Source organism: Brassica rapa, chromosome A01, assembly GCF_000309985.2.
Source record: "Brassica rapa cultivar Chiifu-401-42 chromosome A01, CAAS_Brap_v3.01, whole genome shotgun sequence".
Classification (NCBI taxonomy): Eukaryota; Viridiplantae; Streptophyta; class Magnoliopsida; order Brassicales; family Brassicaceae; genus Brassica; species Brassica rapa.
This window is the reverse complement of record NC_024795.2, coordinates 18,112,818-18,137,966: the sequence shown is the minus strand read 5'-3', so window position 1 is coordinate 18,137,966 and position 25,149 is coordinate 18,112,818. Positions and strand designations below refer to the sequence as shown.

At 36.3% G+C, this 25,149-nt stretch overlaps 3 protein-coding genes and 1 non-coding gene across 4 annotated transcripts; 2 read left to right on the top strand and 2 right to left on the bottom strand.

Moving 5' to 3' along the window:
• Positions 1-1,805: 1,805 nt before the first annotated feature.
• LOC103829391 lies at positions 1,806-3,067 on the top strand. The gene is made up of 3 exons (XM_009105063.3): positions 1,806-2,238; positions 2,331-2,461; positions 2,648-3,067. The coding sequence occupies exons 1-3, from the start codon at positions 1,947-1,949 to the stop codon at positions 2,750-2,752; spliced, it is 528 nt and encodes a 175-aa protein (XP_009103311.1). The 5' UTR covers positions 1,806-1,946; the 3' UTR covers positions 2,753-3,067.
• A 10,203-nt stretch (positions 3,068-13,270) lies between these two features.
• LOC117129199 lies at positions 13,271-13,486 on the bottom strand. The gene has a single exon (XR_004452824.1). It is a non-coding gene; the product is annotated as a small nucleolar RNA U3 (small nucleolar RNA).
• Positions 13,487-20,471: 6,985 nt separating this feature from the next.
• LOC117126830 lies at positions 20,472-23,176 on the top strand. The gene is made up of 3 exons (XM_033275962.1): positions 20,472-20,738; positions 20,812-20,905; positions 23,147-23,176. Exons 1-3 carry the CDS (start codon positions 20,491-20,493, stop codon positions 23,174-23,176), a joined length of 372 nt encoding a protein of 123 aa, XP_033131853.1. The 5' UTR covers positions 20,472-20,490.
• Positions 23,177-23,789: 613 nt separating this feature from the next.
• On the bottom strand, positions 23,790-24,770 carry LOC103829380. Its single transcript, XM_018657691.2, has one exon. It carries the CDS (start codon positions 24,768-24,770, stop codon positions 23,790-23,792), a length of 981 nt encoding a protein of 326 aa, XP_018513207.2.
• Positions 24,771-25,149: the final 379 nt, after the last annotated feature.

Here is a 25,149-nt window from a genome sequence, read left to right as displayed (position 1 = left end):
CCTTGTCCACCCAATCAATATCTTGATTTCATTTCTCCTATTTCTAAAGAATATTAATAATTTTGTATTTTTACTTGTCATGAATGGTACCAAAGTTGATTTGGATATATTAGTTAGCTATATATGATTTTCTTGTTTTCGTATAAATCTATATACCATAACTTTTTGTCCATGGTCCAAGTTCAACGTGCATTTAATGCTATAGTCGGCCGGTTTTGAAAAAAGACTAATTTTTGGATATGATGTTTATAGTTGGATAATATAAAAGTAACATTACATATTAATTTTTTAAACATATCATCAATACTATTAAAAAAAGACTAATATAAAAGTAATATTTAGTTTACATGACATATTATATATGATGCCATTAAAATGTATAGAATCTTTAAAATTGATTTATCTAATGAAAATAAAATATTTTACGCATATTTATTTCATAAACATAATTAAATTATTACAAAATAATAAATATGGTTAAATAATTATAGATGTTTATAAATTAAAAATTATATTTTTGTAAATATACGTACATACAAAATAACATAATATAAATATTTTACAAGTATATATATATAAACATAATATAAAGAGTAAATAGTTTTAAATAGTAATTTGTATTTATTGTAAAGCAAATATTTTAAAATTTTGATTTTTAAAATGTAGTTTAATATATTTTTACTTGACAAAAGTAAATTACTAATATTAACTAATATTAAATTATTGATTATATGGTGAATCACATTAAAGTTGATATTTACTATTTCAGTTTTTTCGGATTATTCAAACAATATGCAAAAATTATCAAATACGAAACAAGTTGAATGAATATATTAATGTATTTCTAATATAAAATATTTAAAAACCCTTTAATCATTGTGAGACAAGTTAAAATATAATTATTTATTTTAACTATAAATCATTAGAAATAAAAATGTTACCAACGTGAAACAAGTTACAATGAATAATTTTTTTGTCAACAAAAGAATAATCTTGAATTTTAAAAGTGTAAATCAAAACCTAGTAACAGTTTAAATGGACAAATGTTCTATAGTGTTGATTCAAATTAAACCAACTTTTGCTCAATTCCTCAAAGTTACAAAAAAATTAAAATTTAATAACAAATGTTGTTTGAAATTTATCTTTTGCTTTATTTATCATATACAAACTTTAAGTTTTAGTTGAAATAAATAAATTTAACACATCTGTATATATTTTCTTTTTTTGCAAAGTCCAATTTATGTAATTGATTTTGTTTAACAACACAAATAAAACTTTTAGGATTATCTATGGAAAGGTTTGTTATTCTTTGTGTTAGTATAATTCAAGTCCTTAGAAAAAGTCAAACACTATACTAACATTGGCTTATTATTATAGAGCTCTTTAATACACCAATATATAAGAAAAGTAAGAATTTAATACAAAATAAATTTATTTTAAATCAGTAAGAACAAAAACAAAAATATCAAAATCATCGGTCCCTGATCTCCGGTGCCGGCACCCACCCGTTTCTAATCATTTATTTAATTTCCGACCATGCTATACATTACTATATTCCATTCAATTTTAAACTCCAAAACTAACAAAAAGAAATAAGTAAACGTCAGAGATGGCCCCGGCAGCAACAGTCAAATCTGCAACAATATGGTTACAAATCTTTATTATTATTCTTTAACCCGAAATGACAGTCCAATAAAATAATCACGACATCATATTATATCCATATTAATAATAATAGTAACAAAAGTGATGTTAATGACATAATGTTTGGGTTTCACATGCTTTATAAGCAAAGATCTGTGTGTGTGGTGGACCTAACCCTTTACGCTGTCCCGAGAAAGACACTCTCTCTTCTCTTCCTCTTTTCTTTTACAAGCTCTCTCATTCTCTACTCTGTCTTTTTTTGTTTTCTCTCGATCATAACAAATTTTTTTTTTGAGGAAGAGATGGGAAACTGTCAGGCGGTTGATGCGGCGGCGTTAGTTCTACAACATCCCGACGGCAAAATCGATAGATATTACGGTCCTGTCTCAGTCGCCGAAATCATGCGTATGCATCCTGGTCACTACGTTTCTCTTATTATTCCTTTGCCTGAGGCAGACATTCCGGCAAAGACGAGGGCGGAGGAAGAAGATGGTAAGAGTCAGAAAAGGGTCGTGAAGTTCACGCGCGTGAAACTTCTCCGACCAACAGAGAATCTCGTACTTGGTCATGCTTACCGTCTCATCACTTCACAAGGTTTGATTTTTTTTCTTTTTATATTTAAATATCTTTCTATTGTTTTTTTTTGTGTGTCTTCTAATGGTCTTATTTATATCAAATTAACTCAGAGGTTATGAAAGTTATAAGAGCGAAGAAGTATGCGAAGACAAAGAAGCATCATAATGAAACGACTAGAGAGAAGAAAAAGCCATCGCTGGAGAAGAAGGTTGATGAAGTATCTGACAAGCATCAGAATCTGGTACGGAATCTCTCCTACGTCGAGTATAAGAAATGGGTTTAGCTAAAAAGAATTAAGCTTTACTTGAAAGTAATTAAACATCGGTTTAGTTAACAAATCAAGCTTCATCAATCTATTTTCTGGACTTGAGCACAGTATATTAGCGTGTTTTCTGTTAATGAGTGTTTCTTTTTTCCTTTTTGATAGGAAACAAATGATGAGAAGCAACGTGCAGTGTTAACGAGTTCAGGTTCGTCGAAATCAAAAACATGGAGGCCATCATTGCAGAGCATCTCTGAAACTACAAGCTGATTATGTTTATTTTAGTTTTTCCTTAAGGAACAAGAAACAAAATCTCAGTGTGAGAAAAACAAAATAATGTGTGAAATCATCAGAAGATGGACTCTTCAAGAGAAAGAGATATAAATTCTTCTCTTTTACGTTCTTTTCTGGTTTTCACATAGATCAAGAGAAAACCTCTATAGAGATTAAAATCTGAGTCCCTTTTTTTTGTCTCGCCAGTGTATATAAGTTCTCAAGATCAAGAAATCGATTGAAAAAGGAAATGTAAAACAGATGATGTGTTGGTATTTAGGAAAAAAAAAAAGAGATTTATTTTACAATTGTTATTATTATTCTCTTGTATGTATATACAAGTTCCTGGAATGAAACTGTAGCAAGAGTATAATATTCAAAACCATTAATGTAAAATGTGTCCAAAAAATTTTGCTTTGGATGTCTGTGAACTGTGAAGCATAAATGGCCGTAAGAATTGCATTGAGTTGGAATGATCTTAGTAGGTAAAACATCTTTTCAATCATTTATGGGATACCTGTTAAAGAAAATTTAATACCAAAAATTCATTTTGGATTATTGTCTTATTTCCTTATACCAAGAAAATGAAGCTTAAAAAATCGTAAATGTTTTAAATGACTTATTGTCTTATGAGGTTTATTTGAATAGAAATCAAACTAATTAACTTGTTTTATTTTATGTTTGTTATTCGTTTTCAGAACAAGAAAAGGATAACCATTTGGGCCAACCCAAACCAAACCAAACCAAACCGATCTTTATAATAACCGATCCATTTTAGATTGCGTTGGAATATTCAAGCTGAAAGAAGTATAATCCCATTCCAAATCCAGCTAATGCATTTTAGACTTAATAATAAGATAACTTTTGGTCATTTTTATTTTGATAAAGTTTTTAGAGAATTTGCAATGCAAGAATAGGGTAGCCTATGATTTGCCTACAATATTCTACCGTACATTTTTAATACCCCTATCGTTGAGATTACTAAAGTTTCTAATGTTTTAATCCGCCCCGCACCGAATCACAATTAACACTAACAAAAATCTTTACATATACAATACATTTATATATTTTTATAAATGTTAGGACTGCACCGCAGTTGTACCGCTTGTTCCGCAGCACTCAATCTACTTTTACCATTTGGAGCCTAAATTTTTTCTATCATATCTTTTTCTCTATATCATATTTTAGTTTATGTCTCTCTCTTCTGTAACTGTTCTTTCTTTTTTTCAGTCTCTTTCTTTTTCTCTGTCTATGATTCTTCTTTTTCGATTAATGCAGCAGCAATAGAGAAAATTACATTGGCATAGGCAGCAATGATAACGGACCAAATTGTGGCACATCTTTTACGCTTGAGGCAATTGTGAAGATTGGGCGGAGAATCCGCAGACATATTTGCTTTTGTTACTTTGGAAATCCATCAATGACGGTCACAACCCATAAGATTTTGTGGTGGTTAAGGCGAACGTATTCTTTCTCCCTTGATTTATACATGTTTTTAAAGAAGAAAAATGGAACTGATTTTTTCTGTTTCTTTCCTCGTTTTTTTGTATAAAATGCTTTGTAACTTTTGTTGGGTCAATACTTTGTAATTTCTTAACTTTTTCTTTGCTTAAGATTCTTATTTTTTTTATTAGTGCAATATCAACGAAGAAGGTTACATCAGCATAAACATCGCTGATAACGGATCCGAGGGGGTCCTTGCTGAATACATGATGAAGGATTTAAGAAATTTGATACATTGAGCCAATAAAGTCGTAGCTGCTGAGAATCTCCTTGAGGGCAGTGACACTATATGCACTTGATTTGCAAAAGCATAATATTGTCAACAAAAAACAAGTGGTTGACATGTGGGATATGTCAAAAATCCATGATGCTTTGGAGAGACACCCCTTTGCGCCATCTCACACATAGATGATAAAATCTCAGTACACAAGATAAATAAAAATAAGGATAAATGATCCCCGTATTCCATGAAATGATTTCACCGATCCTAGGGGTGAACCGTTTATAAGAAACGGGTACAAGACAAATTCGACCCAAACTGTAACCCAAATTATCGAAGTTAGATCGAAACCCATCCGGTTCACAACATCCCTGGTAAAGCTCCACTCAACTCGACGGTAAGCTTTGATCTTTTTCGTTGTTACTACCATTAGCAATATTATTTTTCCTCCGACATCCGTAGATAGTGGAGAGTTTTGTGGGTGATGAGTACATTGTCGGTGACAGTATGGCCTGACACGAAGGCAGATTGTTAATTTGTAATTAAACATGGGAGAAGAGGGTTAAGCCGGCAAGTGAGAATCTTTGTGACAATCTTGTAATGTATGTTGCATAAAGCTATGTGATGATAATCAAACACCTTACGGGACCCTGATAGTTTTGGGATTGACTGAATATGTGTTTCATTATTATGAGGGTCTAGGGTAATATGAGTGAAAAAGCGCCTGATATCATTGATAACATCATAACCGGCTATATGCCAATACGACTGATAAAATTTTGCCGAGAACCTGCCTGGTCTGGGAGCCTTTCCCACATTGCTAGCAAAAATAGCTTCTCTAATATCCGAGTGTGTCCGTATTCAGATAAGGAACTCATTCATCTCGCCCGTGAGGTTCCCCTGAAGACATTCCTGCACCACTGAAAAATCTCAACTGCTCTTCGTAGTGAATATGTCCTGAAAGGATCATGCTATTACTGATGCTATTTTTTGTTCCTCAACCACCTCCTGACCATTTGCATCTTCTGTTACTGTGAGTGTGTTTAGAGCTCTCTTCTTCCTTGTTTCAGCGTAAAGAAACACATATTTCGATCTCCGCATTTCAACCATTGAATTGGGCTTCGTTGGAGGCCGAACTGCTCATCCTTCTTGTAAGCAGCTAGCAGGGTCGTTGTAAGGGACTCAAAGAGGGATATCAGGTACAGCTTTGGAGAGAGCATATTCCATAGATTGTTAAGTCGCTAAGATGATGAAGTTAATCATAGCATTCTCCTCTTTCGTCTACTAAATGATGTTTTCCTACAATCATTGAGTTTAGCAATGACAAAGTCAATGAGATTATGATTCCAAGTCGAATCCACTTAAGCCGCCACTACTAGTTTTTCAGTAAGAGTTCAGTTGAAGAAAAAATACCTCTTGTTTTAGGTAGAGTTTAAATAAGCAATTATTGGCCGGAGGTCAGATCTTTCGAACCATAGATAGCAGATTGTTTCCATTGGAAAGAGTTCGAACTACGAGCAATCTGATAGAGAATGATCAAGTATGGATCATATAAAGTGGGAATAGTGTTAACCTCTCCATGAAAGATGGTTTCCATAATTGTTTAGGTCCCATAATCCATTTTACGATACAAACGGCCAGAATGAAGGGAAAGAACCCTCCCAATGAGGGCACCTCCTTCCTTTCCCAAGTTATCAAGGATATCGTTAAAATTCCTGGTAAGAAGCCATGGGGATTCTCCTACCGTACCCAACAAGGAGAATTTGGTCTAAAGATCTGCCCTATTCCCCGATAAAGTTTTGCCATTGATGAAGGACACAAAAGAGGAGGCACCTATAGATTAACTTCCACATCAATCAAGTTCGGCTTTGCCTCTAAATTTCTAGTGTCGATGCCATCCTTCCAGAGAAGTAGCAGAGCCCCGCTTTGTCATGCAAGTGGAACTAGGAAGAAGTTTGGATACCATAGACTTTCCAGTTTGTTCCTGATGAAATCATCACTATTTTTTATCTCCATGAGAAACATAATATCCGAAGAGATACTTTGATGTATTTCTTTAAGAAGCTGAATTGTCAAGATGTTTCCCAGACCTTGAAAATTCCAGCTCAAAATCACTAAGGAGGAGGAAGAGGAGGAGACTGAAAATCAACTCTCTCCCTTCTTGAAGATAGTATTGACACCATATTAGAGATACCCGAATTTGATCTTTGGTTACTCTGTCAAACATCTGTATTGGTATGGAAGATTTGCGACTAGAGCACAAAAGATTTTGAGGTGGATTCTTTGGTCTAGCCACACTGGCTTTCTTGAGAATCAGTCCTTGTAAGAGTCTCTCTCAATGCGTTATTTGCTGGCGGCTTTGTAACCTTACGTTTCCCAGCTTGTTTACTTGCTAGGAGTCACAACAACATTTTGTAAGCTCCTGCACTGGATCCAGTGTCTATACTTCCACCAAAGCGAAGAGCATCAGGCGTATGAACGTCTGAAGAAACTAGAGGGAAGACTGGACTGGTGAGCAAGATCTCCGGAGCCACTCCATCATACTGGATCTGCACATCTTGTAATTTACCTGAATCAGCGTTGGAAGAAGCCCGCATTGGGAGGAGATCACAAAGATCAGGCCCCAAGAGGCATTCTAGAGCAGACATTCGCTCTCTAGAATTTGAGTTTCCCCTTCCAGAATTATGTATACCAAGAGTACGGACTAAAGAGGCAGAAGCAACACCCATGTCTTGAGATCTGTCCAGCCCTCTGGATTTTGAGGAAATGAGATTACGCCGGACCTCCGTTGCTGGATGGAGAAATGAAAGAGGTATCTTGGTGACAGTTAACAACCGAAACATGTCTTCCCGATGAGTGGTGAGATTCTCAATTTTCATATTAGTGGGTGTGCCCAGAATTGGAATCATTTTGAATGAGTCAAGGAGGGTGACGTTGCTCCTCAGGGTGACGATACCTACGAAGATCATTATGACGATGTTTCTCAGCTTCAATCCTCTGAATAACAATGCTTCGTGTGATCCCCAACATTCTATCTTTTGGAATAGTTTAGTTCATTGGCCTTGAAAGGCAATATCTCTCTTCGTGGAGGAGTAACAAGTAAACGAATTTTTGATTTTGAGATATTCAAATTACACCACAGTAGTTTCATCTGTATGGAGGATACTCTCCATCGTCACTTCTAGGGGTTAGAGCATCCTTAATGTTTCAAGCCGAGTCATGACCAAGCTCCTTTTCGATAACAAAGATAGCTTCATTCGTCCAGAAATGAAGGGAATGTTGTGGATCTTGCCAAAAGGAGATGTTAGATGGGAGTTGCTCGGACACAACTTCCCATCGTTGAAAAAATAACATCCATCTCTTTTAGTGATATGGAGCTTTGGCTAAAACATTGAGTAGATCCTTTTCCGATTAAAAGCGAAATGGAAACTTATCTAGACCTGGTCTCTTCCTACCACTCTACTCTCGAGATTCCAAACCTATGGAAGGAAGTCAACTACAGCTCATGGTTGTTGAAAATGAGTGTTTTTGATCCGACCTATAATGATCAAATTGTTCGGCTCTTATCAAGTCAGAAGTATTGCTTCTAGAATACAGACATGAAACAAATTTTGGAAGGAGGTGGAGCCACTGTCCATTTCTCTTTCTCAGAGTGAAAGTAACGTCAAGCCATTGTTGTAAAGGAACAAAAAGAATTTAAACTGAACTATAAGGTACATCCAAGTGTTATAAATGACTTATGTTGTCGGTAGTAGCTAAATAATGAAATTATAACAACTCAAGGCTTCAAACCGCTTCTGAAAGAGTCAAACTTCCTGAACCTATCCATAAAAAGATTGTTATTGAAATCTGAAATCAGGTAGTGTTCACCAAAAGAGACAAATAAACGGCAATGATGCTCTTGCCTAACTCACCAATGGCATCGGGGACGGATCCCGGCAAAAAAAAGACAAAGGCGGTTTGAAATTTAAAAACTTTTCCAAAATAGTTAAAATCAGTTAAGAATTGTAAAATAGGGGGCTGAAACCGGTTGGTTGATAATTGACTAGAAAAATATGTTTACGAAGATTCTAGAAAAAATAAAATCTAAAAATAATCCACTTACTTTTTTTATCTTAGTCATTCATTTTTTCGTACTAATGTTACGTTTGCCGGAAATCATTTTATAATAGAAATTCGTCGAAACAGATAAATTACAAACACATAAATATATACTACAAAATATCTTTTTTAATTCGTTGATTTTAGTTAAAATTTGGATCAGAAATATATAAATGACAAAATAATATAAAATTAAAAAAAATAAATCTGAAGAAAAAAAATTGACATCAAACAATCATTCAATTGAAAACAATATTTACGACTGAAAAAATATTTCTTAACATATAAAAATATGATAAAAACATATGAAACCAAAATTAAATTGGAATCCTTAACTTGAAACAATACAACAATGGTCTAAATTTAAAAAAAAACTACTTAATACAATAAATACTCTATAAATTAATAATCTTGGCACTATGAAATTTTATTAATTTATAGAATTATTAATTTATGTTTTTATATTTTTATATTTTTATATTTTAGAATATATTTTATAAAATAAGAAATATTCTATTTTTTGTTTTTATATAAATATATTAAATAAATTTTAAATTTTGGCTTTTATATCATTTTTGTTATATTATTTGGTATATACAAAATATGTTTCATAGAATTTAAATATATTTTTAGATATATTGTATTCAAATATTATCAAAATATATTGAAATATTAAGAAACAATATAGATGAACTTTATTATGAATATAAAAAATAATACAGTGTTTTATTTGTACTTATATAAATTATTAATTTATAATTTTAGTAGGACTTTATTTTTGCATAGAATTTTATTTAAAAAATATTATCTTATTATTTTATTTATTTATATCATATTTTGAATCAGTGAAACTCATAACCAATTTTTTTTAAATAATTTAGTGTGTCATTAATTTATCGAATATTAATTTATAGAGTTTTTACTGTTAATGAAATTTTAATATTTTATTTTTGATTTATATTTTCTCCAAAATAAAATCAAAATAGTAACCGAGTAAGGGCAAAATTTCAATGTTAACCAAAAACCGACCAATCCAAATTAAACCGAGATAAACCCCAATAGCCAAGTGGTTGAATATGTATCGATAGCCAATAACTCATTTGGCCTTAGCCAATATCTTTTGTGGTATAATCGTATGCCTGGAGCCAATCTCTATTATGTCTCTCTTTGTCTCTATGTTCAGAGAGAAATGGCCGCTTGAACAGTAACAATTCCATGCTTCAAACAATCAAGCTCGATCATCAACCAAACCTTGTACTTAGCTGCAATAAATTATCTAACCACACACTCCTAAGATCCCACCTTTCGTACCTCCAAAAAGTATATTTTTCTCCTCAGGCGACAGCTCTCTCGACCATTCAAAGTCCTGCCAGAGGCCATCATCGTCAAATTGGAAAAGAAGGATGATACAATTGCTAATCTTAATCCTCCTGCGACCATTTACACTAAGTTCTACTTTGGGAACCTGCCTTACAAGTTACAATGCAACTCTCGCTCAGATCATCCAAGATTTTGCCAACCCTGAGAGCTTGTCGAGGTTCCTTACAACAGAGACATATGACAAAGTCGTGGATTCGCTTATGTAACAATGAGCAATGTCGAAGGTTGCAGTATCACTTATCTAAAACCTCGATGGAATAAGTGAAAGTTAAAAGGTTCGAAGTTTAAAAAAAGAAAGAAAATGTCATGTTTCTGTTTGAATTGTTGTATGTATCCTTTTCAGGAGTATCTTGGTCGGACTTTGAAGGTGAACTATGCAGACAAGGTCCTGTTCGTTTGTACATCTCGAAGATGCATCCAGATGGTCCATCTAGATGTCCTACCCAGATGCTCCATCTGGGTGTTGTTCATTTCTTCATTTCGTCCATGCATCCAGATGAATCATCTGAATGCAACTATGTTCGTTTGATTTTCATTTTTTAACTTCCATCTGCATCCAGGTGAACTTGTTAATAAAATGACTAAAATATAATTTTTAATGTTTCGGCGGAAAAATAGCATTTTAACGGTTTTGGCTGAAAATATATTTGCGGTTTTTGAGGAAATATGTGTTTTTCGCGAAAAATGCATTTTTATGGTTTTGACGAAAAATACGTTTTATGGGTTTGGCGGAAAATACGTTTTTGCGGTTTGGATGGAAAAAGTGTGTTTTGAAGTTTTGGCGGGAAAAGTATTTTTTCACGATTTTGGAGGGAAAAGTTATTTTTTGCGACTTTGGCTTGGAAAATCATTTTGGCGGTTTTGGCGGAAAAGTATTTTTTTTTGGTTTTGGCGGGAAAATACATTTTTCCGGTTTTGGTGGGAAAATTCAGTTTTCCGGTTTTGGCGGGAAAAATGCTCTTTTCCGGTTTTCGCGGGAAAATGCGTTTTTCCGGTTTTGGCGGGAAGATACTTTTTCTGGTTTTGGCGGAAAAATTCGTTTTCCGGTTTTGGCGGGAAAATTCGTTTTTCGGTTTTGGCGGGAAAATGCGTTTTTCCGGTTTTGGCGGGAAAATGCGTTTTTCCGGTTTTAGCGGGAAAATATGTTTTCCGGTTTTGGCGGGAAAATACGTTTTTCCGGTTTTGGCGGGAAAATTTCATTTTCCGGTTTTGGCGGTAAAATTGTGTTTTTCAGTTTTGGCGGGAAAATGCGTTTTTCCGGTTTTGGCGGGAAAATTCATTTTTCCGGTTTTGGCGGGAAAATGCGTTTTTCCGGTTTTAGCGGGAAAATGCATTTTTTCAGTTTTAGCGGGAAATGCATTTTTCCGGTTTTAGCGGGAAAATGCGTTTTTCCGGTTTTGGCGGGGAAAATTTTGTTTACCGGTTTTGGCGGGAAAATTTTCGTTTTTCGGTTTTGGTGGAAAAATTCGGTTTTCCGGTTTTGGCGGGAAATTGTGTTTTTTCGGTTTTGGTGAGAAAATGCGTTTTTTTCTTGTTTTGGCGGGAAAATGCTTTTTGCGGTTTTGGCCGGAAAATGCTTTTTGGAGTTTTGGCGGGAATATGCGTTTTTTGGTTTTGGCGGGAAAATGCGTTTTTTCGGTTTTGGTCGAAAAGTGCGGTTTTACTGGTTTAGCCGAAACATGTGTTTTTATGAAAATGTGTGTTTTATGTTTTTTTGCGGAAAACCGCATCTTGCGGTTTTGGCGGAAAAGTGTGTTTTTCAGTTTTTGCGAGAAAATGCATTTTTTGGTTATAGCGGAAAAATGTATATGCAAAAAATAGAATTTACGATTTGAAAATAATATTTTAATTTTAAAAGGTCATTTTTGTCATTTATCATTTTGGACTGAACTAGATGCATCTGCATCCACATGCACCATCAAGACTCACCTTCATTTGGGTGAGAATTTGAGATGAGTTTTGAAAAATTCAGCTGGGTGATCCATCTGGATGTAGCATTATAATGCACAAAACGAACATCAATATGCATCTTCACCCAGATGGATCACCTGGGTGAGCAAACGAACAGGGCCCAAACCAAAACCTGACAAAGAACCTCCGTATCCAGAAACAGAGTACAAGCTGTTTGTTCGAGGACAGCCACTTCCGAGTCATAAGGTGATGCGTTTATAGAGTGTGGAGATGTGGTTAGTGCTAGAGTTTTATATGACGGAGATACAGAGAAATCACAGGGTTATGGCTTTGTATGTTACTCTTCCAAAGCATAAATGGAAACCACGATTGAATCACTTGATGGATTTGAGCTTGCGAGTAAACCTGGCTTAAGAGAAGATACAACAACACTGTGGAACCATTTTGAGCTTTTTACATTAGATAAACCTGGCTCAGTAGTTTTATGATCCCATCAATAATACTACCTCTACTGAACCAAACAGATCTTTACTTCTCAAGGTTCCAACCAAACAGTTCATTACACTCTAAGCTAGAAAACAGTCTCGTAATTTTTTTGTAAGAACTCAAAAGCACCAAACCAATGGTCAATTGCGCAATTTAGAACTCAAAATTCCCTATATCTACAACTCTTTCTGATTGGAGGAAACATGAACCCTCAGAAGAAATACTCTGATATGATAAGTTGATAAAACAAAAAAAAAGATTGTGGAATCATTTTGAGCCTAGCGAGCCAAATAAACTAAAAGATCAACCAAAATTGATGCTTTAAGGTTCGGTAATAACTAATCAGTACCAGTCCACATAATCATGTTCCCATTTCATTTCGACTTGTGGTTAAAACGGTATTTGACTGCAATGACGTTAAAATATATGATCAAGAGTGTACAAGGACCTGCAAGAAACTCCCAAAGTATGTTTAACATATCACAATGACAAAAAAAAAACAAAAAGGTTACTTTAGCGAATCAAAAGAATTGACTCGGCTGAATTCTGTTTAGTCATATACTCATGTCTTGGAACAATAATGAGTTGTGAGAGTAGATAACTAATCACCAAACTATCCCAAAACTCAATACTCGAGACTTAAGCGGTTCGATGAGTCTTTAAACTACAAAGTTCACCGAAATTAAACAATCTACATCACTCTAATCCCATATAGTTTGAGCTTCGAAGGATACAGAGTCACGATAAAAACAAGCAAATATTGTAAAATGATTATGATCTTCATTTTAGTCTGTTCGATCCGATGGTAAATGGATTCTGGGTTGGTGAAGATAGGCACAAACTGTTAAAGAAAGTTATAGGTAGAGATGAATTTTTTTAAAAACTGAGAGAGGCTTAAAAAAGAAAAAAAAAGAGGCCTGTCAGACAACCGTGCGACCACTCCGGAGAGGTCAGACCAAGCCGGATAGCGATCCTCTACAGTGCGGAGAGTCCGAGGACTGTCGTAGCCGTTAATCACACTCAGGTCGCACGGCCATGATTCATCAACCAGGTTTAGGGGCCTGTCTCCTTAGAAATCAAGGATACAGAGGTACGAGCCTATAGAACAGATCCTGTTCAAGTAAGGTCGTGACCGCTACCTTCTTCTCTTCGCTATATAAACAACACAGTTTCTTTCCGTATGTTCCGATGTGGGAGGAATAAACAACTTCAAATGCCCAATACGCCACCGTTTCAAATCTAACACACTAATGCCTCTGATACGCCATCGTTTAGTTATCTCAATGTCTGATGAAAGAAGCTGGTGAAACCAAGGTATATTTTCTTAAAGATCAGAATCTCATTTTGCTTAAACCCTTTTCTATTGGCGTTTCTTGGAAGTCTCTTCCGTTTTGGGTGTCTCAGTGGCTCTACGAGATTCTGGGTTCGGAAGATCATTGTTTGATGGGTTTCTATTAGACTTTGATGTCGAAGTTTTGAACCGAAGCAAAATAATGAGACTACCAGATTTATCTGAAGACTCCTAACAGGGAGTAATTGATGATTCTCTCCCACGAACCACGCTTGTTCTTTATGACTTCGTTTGGGTCGGGATCATTACAGTAAATCATATTTAGGAGACAACTATGAATCTAGATCATGAAAAGAAACATAATTTGTAGAAAAAAGCGACAAAACTTGATGGTGCCTGATATATCATTCACGACTTAAAAGCAAAGACTCTTTTATCTATTGTCTGTTTTGCATGTGTCTTGGGTTATGAACTACATTTCCCTTACCCATCTAATTGTCTTGTGTATCCGAATAGTACCAGCACATTTATAAAGCAAAACAGAAAAAGAAAGCAATTCATATGTTATGGGTTTGGCTTTTAAGATATTATGATCGTCTCTCTGACTTGGCGGAAAAGGCGGGGAACTGTCCTTTGTGTAACTTTCCCTTGGAGCTTGCGCCTACGGTAGGACTCTCGGATGTGGCAAGGCCTGATGTGTCCTGTCTCGTTCCTTTTCACCATAATCAGTCGAGCTGTTTCCACAAGTTTACAGATAAATGTTAATCAATGTAATTTATAGGATGACAATTTTCACATATACCAGGAAGCGTTTCATGTTATAGATAGAAGAAGCATCAACAACACTAGGCCAAGCTCTCCACCAAGGAGAATCAAAACAGAGTAATCTACAGCTGATTCATATATCAAGATGTTACCTTTTGGTTGATAAAATTTAGTGTTAGAGAAAATCTTGTTCACATATCAGAGATCATTCCTAAACCATCGTCCAAAGTTGCATTTTCATCTTAACAACAACCATAATTCCAAGAACATATGTCGCCTTGTCATAGCAATAAATCTCTCATACAAACTTTAAACATTGAGTATAATTACTTTTTGGTTTTTTTTTTTCTCTACTCTTTGGTCAATGGAACATTACACCACCAATACAAAAACAACAATCCAACGAGATCAGCCATGAGGCCATATCGCATTTGTTTTACAGAGTGGAAATGGTGATGATTTATTTAAGATTATGTTAAAAAAAAATGGCGCTGATATGTAGAGAGATAAGAGAAACGCTTGGTTTCAAGAAACTAATTTTGGTTACGAACATAAGCCTAATCTTGCAAATCACATTTTTCTTGCATATCTCATGTATTTTGAGGAAACTGTGGTGCTTTCTGAAGATCAAGCAAGATAGTTAAACACGGTTACTTGACAAGGACGTTACTGGTGTGTCTTAAATCTGATAGTTTGCGTGAAACTTTTGTTGCCAGAGAATAAACCTTACAAGACATATCTCTGTGATGATGCAGGTTGAGTAACTCTGCTGATCTTGAATGGAACAAAACTGTGGAGCCTATTATGAGAATGTACACCGTGATTGTTCTGATGGATACACTACAGAACTAAAAGGAAGTTCTGACATCAAGATGCTGACAGACTTTGCTTCTTGTCAAGCCAAGGAACCTACTGGAACAACTAGAATAAGCTAACTTGATTTGACAATATCAAGTTACTGCTGCTGCTGCTAATATCGTTGTCTATATGCGATCTGCGTTCTTGGTGCTAAAAAACCTATATCATAATTGTTGGGATTGTGAAATCCCGTGTCCAACTCTATATTATCCGATTAGTACGATATTGTCCACTTTGGACCTAATTGGCAAGCCCGCATGGATTTACTTTTGGTTTCCATCCCAAAAGGCCTCGTACTATTAGAGTTGGACATCTCTTTATATATTAGACACTCCTTGTCTAATTCTCCAATGTGGGACTTAGTTTGTTATATCACATTCTCCCCTTCAAACTAAGGATCACATTCATCTCGTGTTCCACAACTGACTTCCAGAATCTTCTGACTTGATTTCTGCCACACACCTCTCATTCCTAACTCATAGGATACCCATTCATCACTCATTCATCACTCAAAGGGTATTTCGGTCTTTCTTCACTACAAGAAAACAGCGGTATTCTGACGGACGTTCCGACGGAAAATGAATTCCTCGGAATATACCGAGGCATTTCCGAGGCAATTCCGAGGAAACACAAAATTTTGCTTCCTCGGAATTCCGTCGGAATATTCCGACGGAATTCCGAGGAAAATTCATTTCGTCGGAATATTCCGACGGAATACCGAGGAAACTAGTATTCCTCGGAAAAAACCGATGAATTCCGAGGAAATATTATAGACGTTAGAGAGCCGTTGGAGAGCCGTTGGGGGGATTTTAAAAATTCCGAGGAAATTCCGACGAACTAGCCGTTTGCATCGGAATTCCGTCGGAATTTCCTCGGACCGTCGGCAGGATTTCAACTATAAATACAAGCACCCCTCTTCCTCTTCATTCACACCATATCTTCATCCTCCCTCTCACTTTCTTTACACACGAATTTGATTCATAAAAAACATGTCTTCTTCAAATTATTTTCGTTCTTGGATCGATCGACCTCATTTGGATCCGAACACGAGATTGCTTACGGAAGAATACCAACAAGGTATAACCGAATTCATGGGGTTAGTTCACCGACAACCGGAAGCAAAAACAGGTATGTTAAGATGTCCTTGCTCTAATTGTAAAAATAAAAAAAGTTATTAAAGAATGGGATGTTTGGACTCATTTATATTTGAGTGGGTTTACACGAAGTTACAAAATTTGGTATCATCATGGAGAAACTGATTATGAACTTGGTAGTACTAGCGAACCTCAGCCAGCGGTTAGATTAGAAGATCCAATTAGAACGGATGTAGATTACGGTGTAGGTACTGAGCAGATGGTAAATGATCATTTTAGAGGGGAAGATTTACCCAATGCCGAAGCTAAGAGATTTTATGATATGTTGGATGCTGGAAAGCAACCATTGTACGAAGGTTGCAGAGATGGTCATTCAGCTTTATCATCTGCTACAAGATTGATGGGCATTAAGACGGATTATAATTTGGCTGAAGACTGTGTGGATGCGATTGCTGATTATGTAAAAGGTATTCTACCCGAAGATAATGTAGCTCCTGGCTCATACTACGAGGTTCAGAAACTCGTAGCTGGTCTTGGTTTATCGTATCAGGTAATAGATGTATGCAGAGACAACTGCATGATTTATTGGAGGGCGGATGAACAGCGGGTTTCATGCAAATTTTGTGGGAAGCCTCGTTATAAAGATACGAGTGGAAGAGTTCCAGTACCATATAAAAGGATGTGGTATTTGCCTTTGACGGAAAGGTTGCAGAGGCTGTATCTGTCTGAACGCACAGCGCAACCAATGAGATGGCATGCGGAGCACTCAACAGATGGTGAGATCAGACATCCTTCAGATGCAAAAGCGTGGAAGCATTTCCAATCAAAGTATCCCGACTTTGCGTATGAGAGAAGAAATGTCTACCTTGGATTATGTACTGATGGTTTCAGCCCGTTTGGCAAGAGTGGAAGACAGTATTCTCTATGGCCAGTCATTCTTACACCATACAACCTACCCCCAAACTTGTGCTTGCGACGAGAGTTTTTGTTTCTCTCGATTCTCGTTCCCGGACCAGAGCATCCTAAGAGATCACTTGATGTGTTTCTTCAGCCACTAATATATGAGTTGCAACAACTATGGACTCAAGGTGCTGAAACATACGATGTTTCGTATAAAGAAAACTTTCAAATGCGGGCAGTACTAATGTGGACAATAAGTGATTTTCCAGCATATGGTATGTTATCTGGATGGACAACGCATGGAAGGCTATCATGTCCATATTGTCAAGATAACACTGATGCTTTCCAACTAAAACACGGAAGGAAAACGTGTTGGTTTGACTGTCACAGGAGATTTCTACCACCAGATCATCCATATCGTAGAAGTAGGAATTTGTTTACGAAGAACAAGAGGGTGTTTGACAGTCCACCTCCGGAAATTCGTGGGAAAGATTTGAAGACACAACTTAGAGATTTTGGTGCAGAAAGGACGCCAGACGTCGGTGGACATGAGCATTTTCCGGTAGATGGTGTTGGAAACCTACATAACTGGCACAAAAAAAGTATTTTTTGGGATCTGCCATACTGGGAGGATCATCTACTAAGGCATAATTTAGATGTCATGCATATCGAGAAGAACTTTTTTGACAATCTCATGAACACGATCCTTAATGTTCAAGGTAAAACAAAGGATAATTTGAAGTCAAGACTGGATTTAGTCGATATATGTGCTCGTTCAGAACTTCATGTTGATGAGAGTGGTAGGGCTCCTTTTCCCATATACCGACTTGATGCAGCGGGAAAGGATGCGTTCTTTGATTGGATTTCAAACGATGTGGAATTTCCAGACGGTTACGCATCTAATTTGCGTAACTGTATCGACAGAAAGGAAGGAAAGTTTACTGGCTTGAAAAGCCATGATTGCCATGTAATGATGCAGCGTCTCCTTCCGTTTGCCTTCAAGGAACTATTACCACGAAATGTTCATGAAGCAATTGCAGGGATAAGTGGTTTCTTCCGCGATTTATGCACAAGATCAGTGACTCTTGAAGGTATTGAAAATTTGAAGACTAACATAGCTGTGATTCAGTGCAACCTTGAGAAGATATTTCCTCCCTCATTTTTTGATGTTATGGAGCATCTTGTTATTCACCTGGTAAGAGAATTGGAACTTGGTGGTCCTGTGCAGTATAGATGGATGTATCTGTATGAGCGGTATATGTTCCATTTGAAGAAGATGGTGAAAAATTTAAGTAGGGTGGAAGGGTCTATAGTCGCACAGATGATCAATGAAGAAACTTCAAACTTTGCCGAGTACTACTTTCCAGCAGAAGTTCAGACCAAAAACAGAAGACCTAGGTGCAGCAGAAGATTTAGGTGGAGTTGGCCTTGTAGTCGATTTAACTGACTTCGGAGAAGAAGCCGCCGTTCACGTAGATGATGAACCAGTGATTGGAGAGTTTCACCAAGATCCAGATTCAGATTCATCTGGTGATGACGACTCGGAAACAGACTAGCGTCGACCTTTTTTTTTTTTTTTTTTTTTTTTTTTAAGGAAAATTCCGAGGAAATTCCGAGGACAGATAGGTTTTCCTCGGAATAGATCTTCTCGATTGAAAACCCCAAGTTCCTCGGAATTCCCTCGGAAAATTCCGAGGAAATTCCGAGGAACTCTTTATGTTCGTCGGCATTTCCTCGGGAAATTCCGAGGAAATTCCGAGGAGATGGGGATTTGATTATAGATTCTTTTTCCTCGGAATCTCCTCGGTATATTCCGAGGAAATGCTGACGAACATAAGGATTTCCTCGGAATCTCCTCGGTATATTCCGAGGAAATTCCGAGGAACTGGGGGTTTTAAATCGAAAACAACGTTTTACGGATTGAATAACACGTATATAACCTTCATTAAGTGTCATAACCAGATTATGATGTTTGGAACTATGAACTTTGGTGTTTTATCCAATAACAAACACTTTTACGATTGCATGAACGAAAACCACACAACATAAGAGAAACACTTATACACTTTAATAAATGGTAAAGGGAATACTTACAATTATTTTTGAAATTGTGTTATTTCATGGTTTATGATCATCTATACAAAGAATCCTCAATGGTATGCATTATAATTGTATAAGAAATGAAATACGGCGAAAATAATCGATGTTTAAAAACCCCAAACCCTGGTTCCTCAGAAATTCCTCGGAGATTACCGAGGGTATTCCGAGGAATCATTGTTCGTCGGAATATTTTCATTTAACCGGGTAAACCAAGCCGCCAAATATTTCGGGAAAATTGAATCAAAGAATTTCGAGGAAATTCCGACGGAAATATTAAATATTTCCGAGGAAATTCCGACGGATAGTTTCCGTCGGACGCCTCATAATATTAGGGCGAGCCCGATCTTCTTCCCCATTTCTCTCTTTCTCTCCGCGCCGCTGAGCCTCTCCTCTCGCGATTTCCGGCGACTCCACCGTTCTCTCTCGCGTTTTTCCGGCGAATCTCCCCTAATCCTCCCCCATAATCATGTAAGAACCCTATCCCACTCTTTTAGGTTAGATTTGTATGGTTTTTAAGTAGATTTGATGATTTTGGAATGAGATTTATAGATTTTGTTAGGGTGAATGGTAGATTTGTGTAAAATCGAGTTTGATTATGTATTTCACTTGATTTGAATTTTTTTTTTTAGAGTTTTTATTAATTTTGTGGTTATAAAAATCGAATTTGAAATTATATATATATATTGAAAACGTTTTTTGTATATAAAATCTATTTTTTGCATTTTAAATTCATTTATATATTTATTAAACATTTTTAAAATCTATAAAACTTTTTTTAAGATTAAAAATCATTTATATAATATTTAAAAACATTTTTTTTGTATTTTATATGTAAAATATAAATTTCTATATTTAGTAAACATTTTTAATATTATGAAAACTATTTTTGTAATTATTTAACATTTTAAACATTTTTAAAACTATTTTTCGTAATTATTATGTTTTTGGGATTTATTTAAACTATTTTTAAAATTTTTAAACTATTTTTTATTTATTAAAACTTTTTTTATTTAAACTGTTTTTTTTAATTAAAATTATTAGAACTAATTTTTAAATATGTTTTTTTTTAATTTACAGGTCTAATGATGATCAGATCCGGTCTCGCCAGCGTCGTAGCCGGGGTGGTATGGGGAGCCAGTCTCGGGGTTCTTCCAGCCATGTTCAGGATTCCGTTTCGCCCCACAGCTCATACCATACATCTCCCTCTCCATTACTCGCTCATGCTGCTCCCGCTCCCGCTGCTGCACCCGCTCCTGGTCCCGCTGCTGCACCCGGTCCTCTGGGAGTGATGAGGGTTGCGGAGTTGGTTCGACAGCCCGGTCGTGACCATCTTCCCTATCTCACTGAGTATCCACATGGACATGGTCAAACATGGTAATTTAAACTTTTATTTTTTAAACTATTTTTTATTTAAACTATTTTTTTATTAATAATTTTTTTTTATTAGGTTCAACCGATCCGGGAATGGGATCAGCGCATGGATCAACCGTATGATGTACTCGGCCCTCGACAGCGGACATCCGACTTTCACTCACTTCCCTGTCGAGAAGCAGCATCTGTGGTTTCAGCAGTTTGCGGTAAGTATTCTAATTTTTAAATTATATTTTTATATTATTAAAACTATTTTTTGTAATTATTAAACTATTTTCTATATTTATTAGACATTTTAAATATTATTAAAACTTATTTTTGTAATTATTAAACTAATTTCTATATTTATTAGACATTTTAAATATTATTAAAACTTATTTTGGTAATTATTAAATTATTTTTTTAATTATTAAACTATTTTTTATTTATTAAAACGACGATTTTTGTAATTATTAAACTATTATATTTTTGTGTTTAAAAACTATTTTTAAACTATTTCAGCAAGAATTCAACTGGAATGCCGATGATACGCTCTCTATCTATCACCATTTTGTCCATAAAGTTATGGACAACTATGGGAAGCAGATGTACGAGTGGAAGAAGAAGTGGGAAGTAAACAAGGTAGTTTTTAATTTATTAACAATTTTTAATTTATTACACTATTTTTAAAATTATTAAACTTTTTTTTTTTAAATTAAAAGGTCCCAAAGTCGATGAACGACACGGTCTGGAAGGAGTTGTGTGCGCATTGGGATAAAGAAGAGACGAAAGAAACTTCTTCCACCAACTCCAACAACCGCAGGAGCGACCGTAAAGGAAAGGGCATCTACAAGCATAACTTGGGTGCTCAATCTATTGCCACTCTGGCGGATCGCATGGTAAGCTCAACCGCTTTTTCTTCAATTATTTAAGTTTCAGAATTTTATTTTTTTGCATTTTCAAATTTCTAATGTTTGTCTAATTTATTTTTTTTCAAGGCGGAAGAAAATGAAGGCCACCCAGTTGATGATCTCGCCCTTATGAAAAGGGCGTATACCAACAAGAAGACCGGCCAGATTGATGATGGTCTTGTGAGGGACGTGGTCGACCTGGTCCAAACTCAGGTGTATGACGAAGTGTCTCAGCTTCAAACCGATGATGACGATTCGACGGCCTCGACCAACTTGTCTCGGGTTCGAATCAACGAAATCGTTGAATCGGTAAGTTTTTTTTTTTTAAAAGTTCAATTTAATTATTTCTTGATTTTTATTTTATCATCAATTTAAATTATCTAAACTTGGTTATTTATATTTCAGTCGGTTCCAAAGAAAAAGGGACGTTTGGTCGGTTTGGGTCGTCGCTCCCGGTCGGCTGCTCCTTCTTCTGCACCACATGCGTATGTTGATCCAGAAGTTCTTACGGCTCAGCTGAAGGACAAGGATGATCGGATATCTGCGTTGGAGACTCAGATGGCAGCTCAACAGGCGGGCTATGAGACCCAGAAGAGGCTGAACGAGCAGATGATGGAGATGATGAAGAGGATGTACCCGAACGAGACGTTCCCGAACATTCAAGACCCGTAGTTTTTTTTTTTCCAAAAACTCTGAATGTTTTATTTAAATTTGAATATTATCTACTATGTTTTATTTTATGTTTTATTCAATTTTAATTTTAAATTTTAAAAATTTTAATTTTTAAAAATAAAATTAATTTAAAAAAAAAATAAATTTTTAAAAAAAATAAATTTTTTCAAAATTCCGAGGGAATGGAGTTCCTCGGAAAATTCCGAGGAACTTTCTCCCCTCGGCAAATTCCGACGAACTTTAAGTTCCTCGGAATTTTCTGAGGGAAAAAGTTCCTCGGAATGTTCCTCGGTATTTTCCGATAAACATTCCGAGGAATATTTCGTCGAAACTTCCGAGGATTGGGCCATCGAAATTCCCTCGGTATTTTCCGAGGAACCTTCCGACGAACTTCGTGTCCTCGGAGTATCCTCGGAATTTTGTTTCCTCGGAATTCCGTCGGAAAATTCCGACGGAATTCCGAGGAATTATGAATTTCCGAGGAGTTATTTCCGAGGACTTTTTTCGTCGGTATGTCCTCGGAATAGCGTTATTCCGACGACATACCGACGATTTTTTCCCTCAGTATCCCGATGTTTTCTTGTAGTGCTTGCAGATTTCTCGTCAACCGGCTCTGATACCAATTGTTGGGATTGTAAAATCCCGTGTCCAACTCTATATTATCCGATTAGTACGATATTGTCCACTTTGGGCCTAATTGGCAAGCCCGCATGGATTTACTTTTGGTTTCCATCCCAAAAGGCCTCGTACTATTAGAGTTGGACATCTCTTTATATATTAGACACTCCTTGTCTAATTCTCCAATGTGGGACTTAGTTTGTTATATCACATTCTCCCCTTCAAACTAAGGATCACATTCATCTCGTGTTCCACAACTGACTTCCAAAATCTTCTGACTTGATTTCTGCCACACACCTCTCATTCCTAACTCATAGGATACCCATTCATCACTCATTCATCACTCAAAGGGTATTTCGGTCTTTCTTGCAGATTTCTCGTCAACCGGCTCTGATATCAATTGTTGGGATTGTAAAATCCCGTGTCCAACTCTATATTATCCGATTAGTACGATATTGTCCACTTTGGGCCTAATTGGCAAGCCCGCATGGATTTACTTTTGGTTTCCATCCCAAAAGGCCTCGTACTATTAGAGTTGGACATCTCTTTATATATTAGACACTCCTTGTCTAATTCTCCAATGTGAGACTTAGTTTGTTATATCACAATAATTAGAATACAGAGGGAGAAATAAAACTCACAGGCTCTTATGAATCATTATCAATTAAGAAACTATATCATAGCTAGAATACAGAGGGAGGAAAAAAAAAAGAGTCAAGACTTTATGAATCATGATCAAAACGTGACACTGAATAGAAATGGAATCTGGAATATATACAACCTTCTCGTGAATCATGATCAAAATGTGACAGTGAACAGAAATGAAATATGTACAATGAGCTCTGGTGAATCATGATGATCATCAATGCTATAATTACCTCCGACCTCGCTTGATAACGCACAACACTTTATCCTTCATTGCGTCTTCGACAAGCCTATACTCTTCCATAATCCAGGTTCTCAACACTTGTTCTCCGTCCACAATATCAAAATATCTTCCTTTGTCCTCTTCGTAAAACTTGAAGACCCTCTTGTAACCCATCACCTCATGGCTCATCGAGAAGATCGCATTATCCTCTTCCACGATCCTCCAGCGACCGCTTTCACACCCGTCGGTGTAACCACAAGCCTCTGTTCGGTTAGCGAAGACGCAGAGTCCAGATGCTGTAGACCTCTTATCTTCATGATCCACAAGCGTCGATGGATGCACGCGGTAGATGTCGTTGGTAACGTAGCAAGGCCATTCGTTTCCACCAGAATCAAATATCACCTGCAGATAATATGCACCATCGTCTTGTTGATTGGCTAAACGGATTCCATAAGCTGTCAGCGACTGCGTTGCAGGAAGCGGATCTGCTGAGTACGAGAAGTGCTTGGCTAGCAAGAAACTGATCTCGGTTTGGAACAAAAGCTGAATCTTGCAAACAACGTGGTCTTGCTTAGGGTTCCATTTACTCGGAACCCTGTACTGCTCCATCACCCATGTTCTCTTGTAACCTCTCGCTTGCGTTTCTCCGCAGAACTTGAGGATCTTCTTGAACCCTAGAATCTTCCCAGTATCCTCGTCTTTGATCAGTTTATCATGACCTATGATCCTCCAGCCACCACAGCCGCATCCATCGGTTCTACCACAGGCTTCTGTTCTTGGGTAAACGAATACGACGAAAGGGTTCTCGGCTTCGAAAACCTCGCTTGGATTCTTGGTGAACACGTCTCTGTCTTCCATGAACTCTTCAGGCCATGATTCTCCGTTGTCGTTGATACTTTGCAGATAAATTGACATCATTTTCTCGTCAGTTGCTTTGCTGTGATCGTCTTTGACGTCCGGATACTTTGCTGCCCGGATCTCCTCCATAGTGAAACTCAGTCTCGATCAATAGTTAAGAAAAAACTATGGAGATGAAGGTGTCTAGAGAGAAAGAAACGCAAGAAGCAAGCAGAAGAATAGTTGTTTCTTGGAGATGAAGGGAATAAGAACGAGTGTCGATGGAGTTGCTTATATAGTTTTCCAAGTTGATTATCAGCAAAAGTTTTAATACATACCTGTAACTGTTTTGTACGTATATTTATCCTATGCGATGCCATACATTAAAATAAGATGCATTTTAAAAAAATACTTACCACTATTTCGTTCTTCTTCATATTTAACATATTTGTCTTAAAACGTATTTTGATCCAGGTTTTTAAAACGTGAAATTAACATTTGGTTGGCAAGGAAATTATTTAATGAAAAT